The 16,131-nt window shown below is 55.8% G+C and overlaps 7 protein-coding genes across 7 annotated transcripts; 3 read left to right on the top strand and 4 right to left on the bottom strand.

Moving 5' to 3' along the window:
• Nucleotides 1–392: 392 nt before the first annotated feature.
• Nucleotides 393–999, top strand: BO80DRAFT_421912 (uncharacterized protein). The gene is made up of 3 exons (XM_025718710.1): nucleotides 393–517; nucleotides 611–741; nucleotides 803–999. Exons 2-3 carry the CDS (start codon nucleotides 727–729, stop codon nucleotides 968–970), a joined length of 183 nt encoding a protein of 60 aa, XP_025578976.1. The 5' UTR covers nucleotides 393–517; nucleotides 611–726; the 3' UTR covers nucleotides 971–999.
• On the top strand, nucleotides 926–1,586 carry BO80DRAFT_205868 (uncharacterized protein). Its single transcript, XM_025714249.1, has 2 exons — nucleotides 926–1,304; nucleotides 1,373–1,586. The coding sequence occupies exons 1-2, from the start codon at nucleotides 1,019–1,021 to the stop codon at nucleotides 1,456–1,458; spliced, it is 372 nt and encodes a 123-aa protein (XP_025578975.1). The 5' UTR covers nucleotides 926–1,018; the 3' UTR covers nucleotides 1,459–1,586.
• A 482-nt stretch (nucleotides 1,587–2,068) lies between these two features.
• optB (small oligopeptide transporter, OPT family) lies at nucleotides 2,069–4,924 on the top strand. The gene is made up of 2 exons (XM_025714248.1): nucleotides 2,069–3,939; nucleotides 3,995–4,924. Exons 1-2 carry the CDS (start codon nucleotides 2,244–2,246, stop codon nucleotides 4,657–4,659), a joined length of 2,361 nt encoding a protein of 786 aa, XP_025578974.1. The 5' UTR covers nucleotides 2,069–2,243; the 3' UTR covers nucleotides 4,660–4,924.
• An 84-nt stretch (nucleotides 4,925–5,008) lies between these two features.
• BO80DRAFT_461716 (cytochrome P450) lies at nucleotides 5,009–7,319 on the bottom strand. The gene is made up of 4 exons (XM_025722462.1): nucleotides 6,984–7,319; nucleotides 6,555–6,910; nucleotides 5,692–6,498; nucleotides 5,009–5,629 (listed from the first exon to the last, which is right to left on the bottom strand). The coding sequence occupies exons 2-4, from the start codon at nucleotides 6,851–6,853 to the stop codon at nucleotides 5,182–5,184; spliced, it is 1,554 nt and encodes a 517-aa protein (XP_025578973.1). The 5' UTR covers nucleotides 6,854–6,910; nucleotides 6,984–7,319; the 3' UTR covers nucleotides 5,009–5,181.
• Nucleotides 7,320–7,379: 60 nt separating this feature from the next.
• Nucleotides 7,380–10,325, bottom strand: BO80DRAFT_374002 (DNA cross-link repair protein PSO2). Its single transcript, XM_025716580.1, has 2 exons — nucleotides 9,187–10,325; nucleotides 7,380–9,139 (listed from the first exon to the last, which is right to left on the bottom strand). Exons 1-2 carry the CDS (start codon nucleotides 10,126–10,128, stop codon nucleotides 7,541–7,543), a joined length of 2,541 nt encoding a protein of 846 aa, XP_025578972.1. The 5' UTR covers nucleotides 10,129–10,325; the 3' UTR covers nucleotides 7,380–7,540.
• Nucleotides 10,326–10,471: 146 nt separating this feature from the next.
• Nucleotides 10,472–11,580, bottom strand: BO80DRAFT_461714 (Sm-like protein LSM2). Its single transcript, XM_025722461.1, has 3 exons — nucleotides 11,392–11,580; nucleotides 11,069–11,319; nucleotides 10,472–10,970 (listed from the first exon to the last, which is right to left on the bottom strand). Exons 1-3 carry the CDS (start codon nucleotides 11,403–11,405, stop codon nucleotides 10,939–10,941), a joined length of 297 nt encoding a protein of 98 aa, XP_025578971.1. The 5' UTR covers nucleotides 11,406–11,580; the 3' UTR covers nucleotides 10,472–10,938.
• Nucleotides 11,581–11,738: 158 nt separating this feature from the next.
• On the bottom strand, nucleotides 11,739–15,323 carry BO80DRAFT_205533 (uncharacterized protein). Its single transcript, XM_025714247.1, has one exon. The coding sequence runs from the start codon at nucleotides 15,141–15,143 to the stop codon at nucleotides 12,165–12,167; it is 2,979 nt and encodes a 992-aa protein (XP_025578970.1). The 5' UTR covers nucleotides 15,144–15,323; the 3' UTR covers nucleotides 11,739–12,164.
• Nucleotides 15,324–16,131: the final 808 nt, after the last annotated feature.

Below are 16,131 nucleotides of genomic sequence, written 5' to 3'. Positions count from 1 at the left end.
TCCGATTGAGAGGTAGATAGACCAAGCCACCAACTAGGGTATCTAGTTCATCGTGAACCATGCTGCGTTATCACACTGGTTCTGGCGCTTCCGGGGCTGGCTGCTTCCTCCTTTCATGATGGGCTGGGGTGGTCATCTTCCTGCCACATGCCAAGCCGTTAGACATCAATCGACCCATCGGGGCCCTTCAATGGCCACGTCCCTCGGAACAAGTAGGGTCGCTTGGAGAGAGACAAGGGAACAGGTGTATGTGCACAGGCACTCTGAAGAGAGCCGGGCAGACATCCGCTGGCACTAAGCGGGTCAAGTGATTTGACTTGGGCGGGGGCTTCCCCTTCCGTTCCCCTCCCCCGTCCCCGTCATCCCTCCTCCCCCTCCCAACTCGCATCAGCCTCCGGAGTACGGAGTAGTGACGGACTGGTCACCTACTTATCCCTGCGACCCACGACGTGGGTTACATTGCATCAGCAAGGGGGATGATCCTCTCTAGCCAGGGGAGGGAGCGTTCGAGAATCAGGTTCTTCCCCTTCCGATGGCGAAATGAATTGGTTCCATGTTTCATGCAGGCAGGAAGGCTAACTTGGGACGGCGCATCCCGCGTGCTGCTTAGTGGCAGATAGATAGATACAGGATGCATAGGGCGTTCCCTCCAGCCACCGGACGAGGCAGAAGGAGGCAGGAGCTAATTTACAACGATAGAGCGGGCCAACCTGGAGATGGCGCGCCATGGGTGTCTCAGTGGTTAGTGTTTACACTAACCGTACTACACTTGGCTGTCTGACTGTCTTGTCGGGCTTATCAGTGCCCGCCCGCCCGGAGGCTGCTGCCCATCGGCCAATGGCAGTGGGTGATTGGTCATGAACTGGCCGACGATAACCAAACCGATTCATCACGCGCGGTTGCTCTCGGTCCCGCTGGTCCGTCCGTGGCTTGGATGCTTGCTCCTGCATCGCTTGTCCCCAACCTATGAGGTGACTGGGTCGGTCGACCATAACTCTGCACGGGAAGAAGACGAAGGATGCCACGCGGGGAGAGCAGAGTCCAGAAAGCCTCGGTAGTCGGTAGGCGAGCCGCCAAGTTGCGACCAGCCGCGATTGGCTTCAAGCAGCAGCCGTGGCGACGGGAGCTGCGACGCCGACGCCCTTCCCGCCCGCCATTCGCCATGGAAGTCCGCCGGGCCCTCGCTAGCTTATCGCAAACAAGCCTGTCGCAAAACGGGCTAGTGCACCGGACCAAGACCGGGGATTGTGCCTGCAGTCCTGCGACGGCCGTATCAGCGTGGCTTCTTCCGCCGATATTCGTTGGTAATCTTTTCTTTATCTCTTAGCAGTCTTAGCATCCTCGGCCCTGACTCGGATTTCTTTGCTCCCAGCGCAACCACTCGCGTGGCCCGGTTCTCATCTTGCCACCGCCCACCCCCGATCCTCTCGCTCCCATCTAAGACATACCTCCGGCTAAAACCTTCGACTGGCGCCCTACGATCACTCGACTGGTAACTTTGTGTTTAGTTTCGGGGGCCGACCAATGCACGTGTCCCCTGGTCGCGTGTCAATTTCCATCAATGATAACGCCCAAATGACCACATCCCCACTGGAGGCGACCTGAATACGGGTTCGCCCGGTGTACGAGTCCTTCAGCTGGCGGAACAAAACGGACGGTGGATAAGCGTTCCTAGACCACAATTTTAGGTACTGGGGGCTAACGCCTTCACCGATGTGTTTCGGCGCAACTTGTCGGTCTGCGCGTAAGACTTTCCCATTGGAAATAGTCCAGGCAGCCAGATTGCAAGGGAGACGGCCGTGGAGGCAATCCTCGAGGGCCGTGCATGTCGTGCATGGGCTGACAATGGCATTTCCATCTCCACGTCCGTCACTGGCTGTATCAACCAACTAACTTGCCACTGGCTCAAATCCGGTTCAGCTAGTGAAGCTAAGACGCATCCAGGTTACATCGGAACATGGCGAACAGACTGGGGTAGCTGATAGCTGGAGAGATAAACTCACCCGCAATCAGTGGACGCCACCAGTGGGTTTAATTTATTTTCTAGACCGATAAGGCGTCGGGTTACCGTCGGCGCTGGTGGTCGCTCCCCAGTCGCTATCCAGACGAGCGTCAGTTGGGTGGTTATATGATGCTGTGCTCCTCCCCCTTTCTGCGTTCCGTCTTTTTGTTCCGTGCATGCATCCTTGCCTTCATTGATCCCTCCCCAGCCTTTCCTCGTGTCATCTCACTCGACTGCCACGATGAGTGAGAAGGAGCAGGCTTTCAGCACCGCCGTGGCGGATGAAGCCTCCCCCGAGGCGGCCACGATTCACCTCAAGCACCTGAAAGAGCAGCACCACTGGGACCCTAACTTGCCAGATGAGATCGCCGATGAGATCGACGATGCCCTCAACACGGATGACAAGGGTGCCCGCGTGGGCATGACGGCGGAGCTCCTCGAGAACTCACCCTACCCTGAGGTGCGCGCCGCAGTGCCCAATTACGATGAAGGAGGCCACACCAACACGATCCGTGCCTGGACGATCGGAATGATCTTTGCGACGATCGGTTCGGCGCTCAACATGCTGTTCTCCATGCGTGATCCCTACATTGTCATTCCCTCCTACGTTGCTCAGGTCGTCGCCTACCCTGTGGGTGTGGCGTGGGCCAAATGGATGCCTGCCACGCAATTCAGCTTTTTTGGTATTCCGTGCAACCTGAACCCGGGTCCCTTCAGCAAAAAGGAGCATACCCTCATTGTCGTCATGGCCAATGCCACCTTTGGTGGTGGTGCGGCCTATGCGACAGACGTTTTGTTGGCCCAGCGGGCCTTCTACAAAGAGCGATACGGATGGGCGTTTGAGATCTTCATGTGTATCTCGACCCAGATGCTCGGATTCGGTATGGCTGGGTTCTTCCACCGATTCTTGGTCACCCCGGCTGCCATGATCTGGCCGTCCAACCTCATTAACTGCACTCTCTTCGCCGCGCTTCATGACCACAGCAAGCCCGACCCGAGCAAGGTGGCCGGATGGAGGATTGGCAAGTACCGGTTCTTCCTCTACGTCATGATCGGGTCCTTCTGCTGGTACTGGATCCCGGGCTTCATCGCCCCCTTCCTCAGTGTCTTCGCCTGGGTGACCTGGATCAAGCCCCAGAATGCCGTGGTCAACCAGCTCTTCGGCGGCGACACCGGTCTGTCGCTGATCCCGATGACCTTTGACTGGACGCAGATCTCGGGCTTCAACTTCAGTCCGCTGATTGCCCCGTGGCACGCCATCGCCAATACCCTCATCGGTATGTTTATTTTCTTCTGGATCGTCACCATCGGCATGCACTACAGCGGCATGTGGTGGTTCGAGTATCTGCCCATCAGCGACTCCAACAGTTACGACAACACCGGTGCGCAGTACAATGTGTCCCGGATCATGAATGCCGACTTCACTCTCAACCTGCAGGCGTACAAGGAATACTCGCCTCTCTTCCTCTCGACCACCTTCGCTCTCTGCTACGGTCTGTCGTTTGCGACCATCATTGCCATTCTGGTCCACACGGGTCTGTTCCACGGTAAGGAACTGTGGGTGCGCTTCCGCAACTTCGGCAAGGAGGAGGAAGATGTCCACTCCCGTCTGATGGCCAAGTACAAGCCGGTGCCGCTCTGGTGGTATGCTGCGATCACTCTGATCATGATTGGAATCGGCTTGGGTATGGTTCTGGGATACCCCACACACCTGAGCTGGTGGGCGTTCTTCGTTTCTCTGATCATGGCGGTGGTGTGGTACGTGCCGATTGGTATCGTGCAAGCTGCCACCAACATTGCCATTGGTCTCAACGTGTTGACCGAGTTCATTGTCGGTTACATCCAGCCTGGAAAGCCCATGGCGATGATGTTGTTCAAGACCTATGGTTACATGAGCATGTACCAAGGCCTTTACTTTAACCAGGACATGAAGCTAGGTATGTTGTCACCCTCCCCCTCTACCCTAGGATGAACGATACTGACCTGCTACAGCTCATTACATGAAACTGCCTCCTCGAGTCACCTTCTCGGCTCAGATGGTTGCAGCCTTGTGGTCCTCGCTGGTGCAGATTGCCGTCATGAACTGGGGTCTGGCCACGATCAAGGATGTGTGCAGCGAACACCAGGCCAACAACTACACCTGCCCCAACGGACGTGTATTCTACCAGGCCTCGGTTATCTGGGGTCTCATCGGCCCGCAGCGCATCTTCTCCCCGGGCCAGCTGTACTCGCCTCTCATGTGGTTCTGGCTGGTCGGTGCCCTTCTTCCGATCGCCATCTACCTCGCTGCTCGCATGTGGCCTAAGAGCCCGATTCGTTACATTAACGCCCCTTTGATTTTCGGCGGTGCGGGATTGATTCCCCCGGCCACCCCCCTGAACTACCTCGCCTGGGGTATGGTGGGCATCGTCTTCAACAAGTGGATCCGCGACCGCTGGCGCGGTTGGTGGATGCACTACAACTACGTCCTGTCTGCGGGCTTGGACGTGGGTCTGGATCTGTGCACGATCCTGATTTTCTTGACGCTGGATCTGACCAGCACCAGCTTCCCGACCTGGTGGGGTACCAGCATCACAGGCGCAACGATGGATATGCAGGGCACTGCAGTGCAGAAGGTCCTCCCGAGCGGAGAGACCTTTGGCCCGAAGAGTTGGTAAGGTGTTTGTATACGGAGTATGTGTTTATGTATTGAGTGATTGGTGGTTCTCCGGTGTATTGCTACGCAGCTATGATCACGACTCTGCTAAGCTATAGTATAATTATAATGTGAATCTCCTGTGATACCACTTTGCTGTCTTGTATTATCAGCGTTGAATATACCATTAAGATCTAAGCTGTGCCGAGAGTTCAAATTCTCATGATGAGCATTCAAAAGGACCAAGTTGCCAGCTGTAGACTCCCGCCACCTTGTCTCAAATGTCCAACTTTCTTTTTCTTCTGAAAAAGGACAGATGGAATGATGAATAGATACAAGTATTACGTACGAGTAAACATGTAGGATTGTACGTGATCATCTCATCATATCATTGTTTGCTTGCTAGCTCGCTAGCCTAGCAGTAATCAATCTAACCCACAAGTCTCGCTCATGCTCATACATATACAAAGAAACATAGACCCAATATTTCCCCTATCTTTCCCTTTCTCTTATCACCACCCCTTCCTCCCAAAGGAATTGTACTCTAAGCCGAACCAGGCTGTCTCCTCTTCATCCCGACATCCAACCCAAGCGGTTTGCGAAGGAAACCCTCACGAGTCTCCATGGGCCCCTCGTGCTGCATTTCAAAGTCGAAGAGACGGAAGACCGTCCCGCAAATGACCAGGAGTTCCATTTCAGCGACGTTGCGGCCGACGCAGGCGCGCGGGCCCGTGCTGAAGGGGATGAAGGCGGCTTTTTGCCGGGCCGTGAGACGGGATGGGTCCCAGCGTTCGGGGACGAATTGTTCGGCGTCGGGACCCCAGATCTCGGGGGAGCGGTGGATCGTGTAGCTGGGGACGGAGACGATGTCGCCGGGGTAGAAGGTGTGGCCGGAGATGGTGACGGGGGGGTTGCCGGCGGGAATTTCCCGGGGTAGACCCATGGCGGAGGTGCTGTGGATGCGCATGGTTTCCCAGATGACCCATTGGAGGCTGGGGTGGGTTAGTTTGGGTTGGTTGGGGTGGTGGGGGGAAGGGGGAGAAGAGGGACGTACTAGGGGATATCCTTGACCATGGAGTGGGTGGGGACGTCGATGTCTTGAGGGATGGCCTCGTCGAGGACTTTGTGGAGTTTCTCAATCACGCCGGGGGTGCGCATGCACCAGTAAAGGATGGCGCAGGAGGTGTTGGAGGTGGTGTCGGAGCCGGCGATCAATTGCGTCAGTGCTTCGGCTGTGAGCTCGGCGCGGCCCAGCTTCTCGCCGTTCTGGTCCTTGCCTTCCATGAGGCGGGCGAGGAGATCGACACGGGTGTTGTTGGCCATGACTTCGGGGCGGAGACGCTCGTTGACTCGGGCGACGGCAATGCCGGCTAGGTCCTCGACGGCCTGGATACCGTCGCGGAAGAAGCGGTCGGGTAGGTACTTGGCGTAAGGCTTGAGAGCCGGGTAGCAGCCCAGGGTGGCGGAGACCTCGCCGCGGCGGTTGAGAACCTCGACGGCTTGGACGTAGGACGGGGGCGCATCAGGGGTCTTGCGCATCTCGGCGATATCCTTGCCCTTGTCCAGCATGCCGAAAGGAGCACCAAAGGCCAGGTCGCCGATGATGTCGAAGGCCAGATAGTTGAACCAGTTCAGGGCGTCCAGGCTGGCGTAGCCAGTCTTGGGGTTGCGCTGTGTGTCGGCCAAGCGGTTCCACTGCTTGACGAAGAGCTCAACGTTGCCGTGGATGTACTGCTCGAACTGGCCGATGGACTTCATGCTGAAGGTATGGGAGACGGTCTTGCGCTTGCGGGTGTGCTCGGCGCGGTCCCGGGTGTTGAACAGACCGCGATGGATGGAAACGAAGGCATCGTAGAAGTCACTGCGCGGTGTTAGCTATGGGAGGGAATGCGCATGTGCTGGAAGTAGGATACGTACGACTTCAAGAAGCCGTTTCCGTGGCCGTAGACGGCCTGAATGGCGGCATCGTCGGCGATGGAGGTATGCCGGGGCGCCAGGCGGACCAGCTTGCCGTATTTCTTGTGCGCATTGTCGACGGTGACGAAACGATGGCCACGACGAGTTTGCAGCAGTAGCCACAGGTTGGAGAAGGCGGCCAGACCAGGGGCGGGAATGTCGCGCAAGTGGGAGCGGTTCAGATAGGGGACGAGATAGTACAGGACCAGCAGGGCCAGGCCCAGATAGGCCCCATAGGGCGAGAGGAGCAAGGCGATCATGGCGAGCCAGTCGTCGAGGCCAGGAGTAAGCCGTCAGTCAGCCGGCCGGAATGGAATCTGAGCCGGATATGTTGTTAGTGCCGGCAGTCATCAAAAGCAACGCTTGCCGAGGCGCCAAGGCACCACTCACCTCTAAAGGATTCCAACGAGGTAAATTCCCACGCAAGAAGGCTAAAGGAAGAGAAGAAATAAGGAGAACGATGACGAGGAACAATTACAACCTCAACGGTTAAATATCTCCGTCACAGTTGAGTTTGATGTCAAGGCTATCCCCAAAGCACCCACGCTGGGGGCCTTATTTATGGGAGGAGACGCGCGCGGATCCCCGAGGCAAAGACAACCAACGGGACTGAACATCGGGAGTCACGCCGGAGCCTGGCCTGGCCTGCCAGCCGATTTGCAGCCCCGGCTGCTCGACCTCCCCCCGCTTATGCTCGGTTGTCGTGGCCCATGGGGATTTGGGGATTGTCTTGGAAGGTTGTTCCACGGATCTTCCAGACGCTGGGCCAGTCAACGCATGGCTAAAGGTCATTCGTCTCCAGAACAGTCCCGTGACCCCGGGGAGGCAAGGACGTGATTCTCTCTATGAACAACTAACCCTGTACTCTGTATGACACCCCAGTCAGGGGCAAATCTTATCTACTATGGTAGTACACTGTACAACGTTCCTTTCCCGTTCCCTCCGAACTACCACCGAGTTCCCTCCACGGGGTACAACCCGCTCTTCCTCTTCTCCGCCTCCCATCGCTCAATCCACGCCTTCATGCGCTCCCGACTCTTCCGGCTGCCTACATTCACGGTCGGAATCACCCGTCCGATCCGGAGCGCGCAGCAGAACATGGTTAGCTCGCGAAACGAGCTGTGCTCGCTGTATGGCACCCCGTAACATGCGCTCTCCCGCGTGCTGCCGCGCTGCGGCACCAGCTCCCGGCACGAGAAGGGCGTCTTCCAATGGGCCGAGTTGAGCACCACCGACACCGGCGGGTTGTCGAGGATACGCCCAGCGGGAGGTCGGTAGGTCCAACCGGTCGGTCGGAATCCCACCACCCGCTTGAAGTGCGGCTTCATCGAGTCCAGGTAGTCCGCTAGCGTCTCTGCCCGGATCTCAAACAGCGTCTGCATGTGCACCTGCGCCTCCAGCGGATTGTCCGTTAGCAGCGACGACAGTTCCGTGTCCTCCAGACACGCACACACGCGCTGCTTGGCTGGCGTCGCATAGATCTTGCTCTTCAGCGCCCGCGCGATCCCCAGGCATATACGCTCCTTGCCGATGCTATACGTTCCGATCACCACCAGCAACCGTCCAGAGGGGCGTGGCGCTGGCGTCTGAGTTGACCGGGATCCAGTGACAGTGGTGACAAACTTGCTCAGCATTCCGCTTTTCTCATTGGCTGCTCGTCCAAACGCTCGTCCGTTGCTGTCGTCTTGATCACCGTTGAGCTCCACGCAGAGATCTGCACAGGCCTGGATGACGTCTTCCTGGCTAGGGAATGCGTACTTGGGGCTCAGATACGTCGTGTCGAGATAGCAAGCGTCAATCCGTTGCTGGCGATGCTTACCGGTCGTGGGGTCCACGACTTCAGGGCGAAGGAGGGCATGCTGCACATGAAGTGGCGAGGCGCGAAAGTCACCACAATGGAGGACACGGTGTATCCTTTGCGACGGACCGGAGCCCATAGGCTTCTCGAAAAGGAACAAGGCGCTCCCGGGGCAGTGGTTTGCCTCGATCATGGTCACTTGCGCACCTCCAGTCCCAGGAATGTCCGTTTTCTTCTCGAACTCGATTGTCACAAGCCATTTCCGGTCTACCTTTAATTGCTGACACACAAGATTGGCCGTAGCTCTGCTGCAGTAGATCGGTCCATGGCGCCAGGAGCCGGTGAGACCGATGTAGTGGTCGCTATGAAAGTGGCTCAGGAAGTAGGCATTGCAGCCCTCCACCGCCCCGTATCGGAACGCATCCACGCAGAGGGAGAATCCCGGGATGATTTTGTAGAACGGACACGTCCGTTGGTAGGCCTGTTTGCCACGAGACGCAACCTCGTTGGCTGCAGCCGCCGTCCATGCTGAGTCTTCCGCATTACCCGCCATGAGCTTCGAAAAGGCCGATCTGGTCCCGGCCACGCCGGGGGCGTATGGATCACGCTGCGCCGGTCTCGCGATAGCCGCCTTGTCCGCACGACTCGATGCTTTTGAAACCTCCGGATCCGGGTCCGGGTCTGGCTCTGATATTGACAATACCGTAGGCTTCCCATCAAGACAGTCGTTGACATGTACCGAGACGTCCTAGACACCATTACCACCGGATCATTGAACCAGGCTGTACAACTTACTGTCTCTGTCAAGCCGGCTAGAACTGCCTGGCATATCGGACACACCGGCGCTTCGCAGCCAAAGTCCTCTCCCGAGCCACCATTGCCATCCAATTCAAGTTCGAGATCACCCGTAAAGTCCTCATCGTCGTCAAAAGCACCTAAGAAATCTTCTTCCCCTCGGAACGCATCCTCTTCTATATCGTCAAAATTCGCATAATCATCATCGGCGTGACTCGTGGTTCTTCTTACCGGTGGTGTGTCGACGGAGAGTCGTTGTTCGTCTGTCGTCTTGTCTGATCTGTCCTGACTCGTCTCTTCGTTCAGAGAAGTCTTCTTCTCGCTCGTCTCAGTCCCATTCTCATACTCCCGAAACTGCTCCAAGTCCTCACTCTCACTATCCGACTCGTCGATAAACGGGCCACTGACTCGAGCCTTAGCTGGAGCCCGTTTCGTCCCAGAGCCGTCACCACTCTCACTGCTTTTCTCACCATCCCCATCTCCCGTAGCAGCCGTAGTAGGACTGGTCGTATCCCCTTCAACCCTCCTCCTCTTCACACTGCCCCCATTCTCCTGAAATCGTCCCCCCTCCTCATCTCCCACCTTATCACCATCCTCTATACCATCCCCCCAAATATCCTCCGGCGTCCTCTCCCTCTCCCTCTCTCTCCCCCTCCCTGCACCCTCAACCCCCCCACTCACCAACCCCTCCTTCTTCCCCGCATCCAAAAACAACCCCCCAGATCCATTCACACTTCCACTATCACCATGCAGAGTATCCTCCCTCCTCACCTCCTCTGTCTTCGTCGCAAACTGCGTGATCCGCGATTGTCGGGACGTGGCTTTCGGGGGCCCGTCGGCTTTTTGGAAGAAGTTTAAGAGACTTGTGTTTCTTTTCGGCTTTGCTTTTGGGGTCGGTTTAGAGGGTGTTGAGGTTTTTCTGGGTGGGAAGGGGGTGGGCATTTTTTTCTTTTCGCGGAGTTGGGGTCTCTTTGCTTGGGTGGAGTTGAGTGTGGATGGTTCGCTAGGTGGTGGGATTAGTAGCTATTGCATATTTCGTTGTCCGTAGGTGAGAGGTATGATGGTGTAGTATCGGATACTGGGGTGGTGGTTTGGGGAGTGGTGTGAGTGACTGGCTGGCTGGCTGCTGAGGGGATTTGAATGCGAGCGGCGAAAGATAGAGGCGAGGCGCGGGCGGCGCGGCGGGACTCGGTTTTCGCGACACGAAGTCAGGTGACCTTTCTTGGCTTATTGGGGTACTACTTTGGGTAGTAGATGCTACACTTGGAAGCCATGAGAGGTTAATGCCTTTTGAAGAGTTTATTCGTGTTTCTAGGTATGTAGGTACGTAGTATGCTGACAGTTGTCCATGCATGCCACTGCCCCTTTCGCGTTTGATGGAGAATGGACATGGCTGTCCTCGTCAGAACGCTCTTTGTCGTCAAGTCTTGTCCTCCTCAACCAGCATACAAATGTACGCATGTACCTTCCCCATCCTAATACTAGGCCAACAGGACCCATTTCTCATCCCTCCCACTTACCCTCATCTAACCACCGATGCGCAGCAAAGAAAAAAGTGAACCCATATGACAATGACAACGGCAAACATCATCACATCGTGAAGATTAAAAAAGGAAAAAAATACATAAAGTGTAAAAAAAAATGAAAGATGACACAGAGCCCTACTGTATCATCTCAATCCCAAGCCATCCAACCATAACTATCAATGCAAGACAAAGTCAAGTAAAGCTAAATCCAGTCGAGGTAATAAGTTTACCGGGCCTTTCCGGCTTGGTTTGCTGCTTCTATACCACATCATTAGCCTCCCCCCTCTAAATCTTCCCCTGATAAAGGAAAGGTGATTTTCCACCAGGTAAATCACAGTAAGAAAATTGGGACATACCTCTCCTCGTCGCATCCTCCAAAAGCCCAATATCCACCTCCGACCTCGGCAACATGACATATCTCACCACGCTACCGCGGATAAACATGTTCTTGACGGACGACAAATGCGGGTATTTATCCAGATCCAGGACGTCCACGTCATCGAGCTTGATGTTCAGGTACTGGTCGACGGATTTGAGAGTGCCGCGGATACGGATGTCATTTTTGAGTTCGATGGTCACGGTTTGGTTGGTGAGAGTTTTGAAAAAGCTGTTGGTTTGGTTTGACTCGTTAGTTATTGGTGCTTTGGTGGTTTGGAGTGGATGGGTGTGGGTTATGTACCTGAAGAAGAGCATGGTTGCGGTGGTGGTGGTGGGGTATTGGGATTGGTTGTGGGTGTGGGAATGGGTGAATTGGTGGGCGGGCTAGTTGCGCATTGGCTGGAGATAGATTTTGGGCGTGTGTCGGATGTCTCCTGCTTTGGTGGATGGGTTGAGCGTGAGGGGAGAGGAGGAATATGCGATATCTTGGAGCTGCGGGTATGATGCCGTTTGGTGTTGAGCATCAGTGATCATCGGGAACTAGGTCACGTGGGCGGTGAGCTGGCTGTGCGGGGAATCAGTGTAAGGTGAAGCAATGGAGGGATAATTGTCCTGGGTATCTTACATGACTTCTAAATCAATTGTATTCTTCAAGTGACTCGGCTTTATGATGATCTACTCAAATTCAATAGGTGCAAGGTGAGTGAGATTTGCGTAAGGTAAGGTGAGGTGGGCTTCTCTCCACACACTATCACAACTCAGTCTACAGTATATACTTTTATGGTCTACCGTAGGAACTGGCAAATTGTCAGCTGTTCTGACACAAGTTACGATCAAAGAAGCCAATTCTACCCGGTTTGCTGCACGCCAATAGAGTAACATAGTATATTCTGCACTGAAGAGAGTGTCATTGTCCATCTCCACCATCGTCACTCGTTTCACGTAAGAAAGGGGTATAGAGAGCGATAAGAAAACAGACGCCGGCTATTACATTATGCGTGCCACCAGGGCAACGTGGGTATCATATGCTTGTCCACCCGAGAAGGAAACTCAACGTAAGAATAGAAGTGAGGCTCAGCCTTTACTACTCTTCCGTCCGTGACGCTTCTTCTTCAGCCTGGGCTTCATCGCCCACCCCGACAAGCAGGTCCAGCCTGCACCGTTCTTGCGTCCCTCATCAAACACACCTCCGATGCCTGCCAGCAGGTCTTGTTGGTCCAGTCCCATCTCTATCTGTAGCTTCACGAGCCATTGCTCCCAGAGCCAGCCCCCAAGCACTCCTGTGACGCTGGCGATATCGGCCGTGCTTCCCACTGGGCCGTGGACTGCTTCGTAGTCGTCAGTCAGGCTCTTCACCCTGGGATCCGGTGTCTCCCTAAGCGGTTCAGACTTGACCGGCTCGGTGCCCATGGGCAAGAACATCCAGGCACGTTTGACGTCCACAAAGTTCTGTTGCAAGCGACTGAGGAAGCCCTTGGTGGGAGTCGGATCGTAGCCCCGAGCTCGGAGATTGGATGCAAATTCTGCCGACGTGGCAGACGCTTGCGGGCCTGCCCGCGTTATTTCTGCATCCATCACAAAGAACTCCAGGTAGCCGCCAGGCTTGAGACAGCGCCGACACTCTTTCAAGCAGAGGTCATACTGATCTTGGGTCTCGCCGGAGGGACGGTCCTTCTTCAGCAACGCAGGGAGAGAGCGGGCCGAGATGACATCAAACTTATTATCAGGGAACGGTAGCTTCCACAGCTGCGACACCGAAATGTGACGGTGATTTGGAGGCCCTTTGATGCCGGGGTTGACCGCTTGATGCTCAGTAAAGACCGTATAGACCTTGACATGAGGATACTCGTAGGCAAGTTGCCAGGCCCATTCGCACGAGGCGTGCCCACCGAGATCCAGGATCCGCAACTGACGGGTCGCCTTTCGCGGGTTTACCATAGATGTGCTGGCCAGTCGCCTGCGAGCAGGGCCCACAATCAGGCTACCGCCGTTGACATACCGGAGAGCATCCATGGCCCACATGGGTTGACGGATCTGGGACAGCACAGCCTGCTCCTTCTCGACCAAAGAGAACTGAGCTTTCTCAGCCAGAGCCGGGCCCATGGTTGATTTGCGAGGCGCCAATGAGAAGGGGCCTTTATAAGCCGGTCGTTCAGGGCGAGCAATTTCGTAGTTGCCCCGCAGGCGGTTGATGTGCGTGTCAGTCAGGCCGAGACGGGTAGATTGGATGGCATCGAATCGTGTGTTCCGATGCACAAAGGTGTCCCGGTTGCTGGACTGTTGCTGAACAGCCTGAAACCCTCGCCAATAGATGGAATCCTTACTCGCCAGATCCGAAGGCTGAGAGCTCGGTGCCTCAGGAACGATCCCGGAAAATGGAATTGACCGTTTACGGCCTGGTTGAGGCTGTTGATCGGCCTTGCTTGCAGATTCGACGCTGTGAGCATCACCATCCAGCAGGTTCACGGGATTGGTCTCGTGAAGAGCTGCAAGGTAAGAAGCCTGGGCGGACAGCCAGTCGCTGGTTCGATCCAGACCCGACATTGCCTTCTGTCTGAGTTCGCTCTCATAGTCTTCGTCTCGCTCGAACGGATCGTCCAGACCAATTGGCGCCGGAGATTCTTCCATACAGTCAACTTCGGAACACTCTTGATCATCCTCTTCTTCTGAACATTCGGGTACGCTTTCTGCAGGAATCCGGATGGCGGTCGGCGGCCCAATAGGGTCGTATACCGCCGTCAGCTGCTCCTCTGCCGTCCGGTCGGGATAGTCGATGACCTGCTCGACAATCTCCCCTTCGGCGCGGGCAAACGGCAGCTTGTAAAAGCTTTCAGCAATTGCAGAAGAAGGCGGCTTGGTGCCATGGGGAATAGACCAGGTGTGACGAGCTCTTGGGCCTAATGAAGCGAAAAAGCCACCCGGTGAGGGTATGCTCAGCTGGCTGAAACTATACCCGGAGAGTTCCGATGCTGGGGTGGCGTCATCGGCACTACGTGGACGTTCCGGGGGCATATGCAGCTGCCACATCTCTTCGTTCCGCTCCGAAGTCTCGGACCACGGGTCCGGTGTTCCATCGAACGAGATATGTCGCAGCATCTCCAAGGCATCTGCAGGAAGGGAGACGCCTCGATCCGATGGTGTATCTCCCCGCAAGGGCTCGGCATCTAGGTCAAGAGATGGTGGGGTGGATTGGCCAGGGATCCGTGGGAACCTGCCCAGGACCTGCCGCCAGTCCTCATTGGCGCTTTCAATGGCGATCTGAATGCTTTGGACATCCGCGTCTGCATCCAAGTTCGAGAGCTCGTCATCTTGTGCATCCTCCAGGTCATGTCGAACTTGGACGTCTGGTACCGTCCAGTCATTATCCGGCAGGGACTGCAGGTCTGGAGTGGCCGGAGCACTGATGTTCGACACCTGGTCAGAAGACACACTGCCGTCCAAGGACGGAGGAGCATGCACTGCCGGCACCGAGTGGGTCAGCATCAACAGAGCGCTTGGAGAGACTGGGATCTTTGGCGGTGGAGTTGGCGGGATCGGAGAGCTCTTGGGGGCACCATGTAGTGACGGCCACTGCGTGGATGATGGGATGGTGAGACTCGGATAACGACTGCGTGAGATGGGAGAAACCATTGAGTTTCGTGTCGTCGGCGTCATCAAGCTTGTCGGCCGAGTACTGGCAAAGGACGTACACTCGTCACTGATGTCCGAATCCTCGTCGGTCGCATCATACAGGTCTTCGAACGGCTGCATCTGACGCTGCCATTCCGTATCTGAACACGAGGACAGGGACCCTGCAGATATCGGCGAGAAGAATCGATGTAGCCTAGACGACACCAATGGAAGCCCGCTGGTCTTGAGCTTCAACTGTGGGGGTTGTTGCGGAGGTTGCTGCGGGGGCGGTGGTATCGTCTGCTTCGTGCTCGGTGCAGCAGGCTGCGTGATTTCCGAGTACTGTGCCTCGCGCGCGTCCTCCTCGATTGTATCAAGCCTCGTCCCCCGCACCTGCCGTAGGGGCGGACATCTGGGGGGTGCAGGACGGTACACGTCCGTCATGATGTCCAAATGTGGCCGACAATGTTCTTTCCCCTTAATTACGATATGGAATGCAAAGGTGAATGCAAAAACAAAGTCAAAACAAACAGCAAGAGTCTGACAAGCGGCTAAGTATCTGGACGGCGTCGACACCGATCAACGGGTTGCCAATACCAGAGTTATCACAGAATGAATGATGGCCTAGCTACCAGAGCCAAAGGCACCGCAAGTCGACTGAAAAGCAAACGCAAAGGAAAAGGGTGCAGAAATTCGACCGTGAAGGGGTAGGTGAAGATCACCATTTCGATCAGTAGCGCATGGCCCTACTAATAAACCGCTGGTGAGAGGGGAAAGAGGGAGGAGATCCGGAGGGAACGCCCTCACACCATCACCAGACTTGCAGGAACTACTGCACCATTGCGCACAAAGCACCCGGAATCCCTGCAACTGGGCAGCCTGAAGATACTATCATTGGTGGTGGCCTGGCCGGCGCTTCGATCAGAACCAATCCAAGCCATTGCCCAGCCATGGTGGGCGACAACGGACTGAATCGGGAGGCAAGCGTGCCAATCATACTGAGGGGGGATCTTTGTGTCTGCACTGAACCGCTCTCCAGGAAAAGCACCTGTGGGTGACGGAGGGGAAGTTGTTCTCATTGGCAGGCTCTAAGCGCCTGGTGGTCTATCTTTAGAAAGGACACTCCGGATAGACGGAGATAGATAGTCCAAGCGGTCAATAGCCGTCATCAATGCGTGCCATTTGTGGATCGGCCGTGATGGTGTGGGCGCTGAGGAGATCACCGTGATCAAGACGAGTGGACATGATAACCAGCTAGCGAGAGTTCACTTCTTCCGATGCAACCATAGCAGCTATCTCTCATGGATCAGCTGTCAACCTGCGCAGGAAGGACAAAATAGGGAAATCCGGTCCACTGCAACCAGCGGCCAGCTGTCACCCGACCGACGTGTCGGCATCGGAAAAGGATCAAGGCAGGTGCAAGGATTCAGGA

The sequence above is a fragment of the Aspergillus ibericus genome (genome assembly GCF_003184845.1).
Source record: "Aspergillus ibericus CBS 121593 unplaced genomic scaffold BO80scaffold_5, whole genome shotgun sequence".
Taxonomy (NCBI): Eukaryota; Fungi; Ascomycota; class Eurotiomycetes; order Eurotiales; family Aspergillaceae; genus Aspergillus; species Aspergillus ibericus.
The sequence above is the reverse complement of the archived record's forward strand: the minus strand, read 5'-3'. Positions and strand labels throughout refer to the sequence as shown.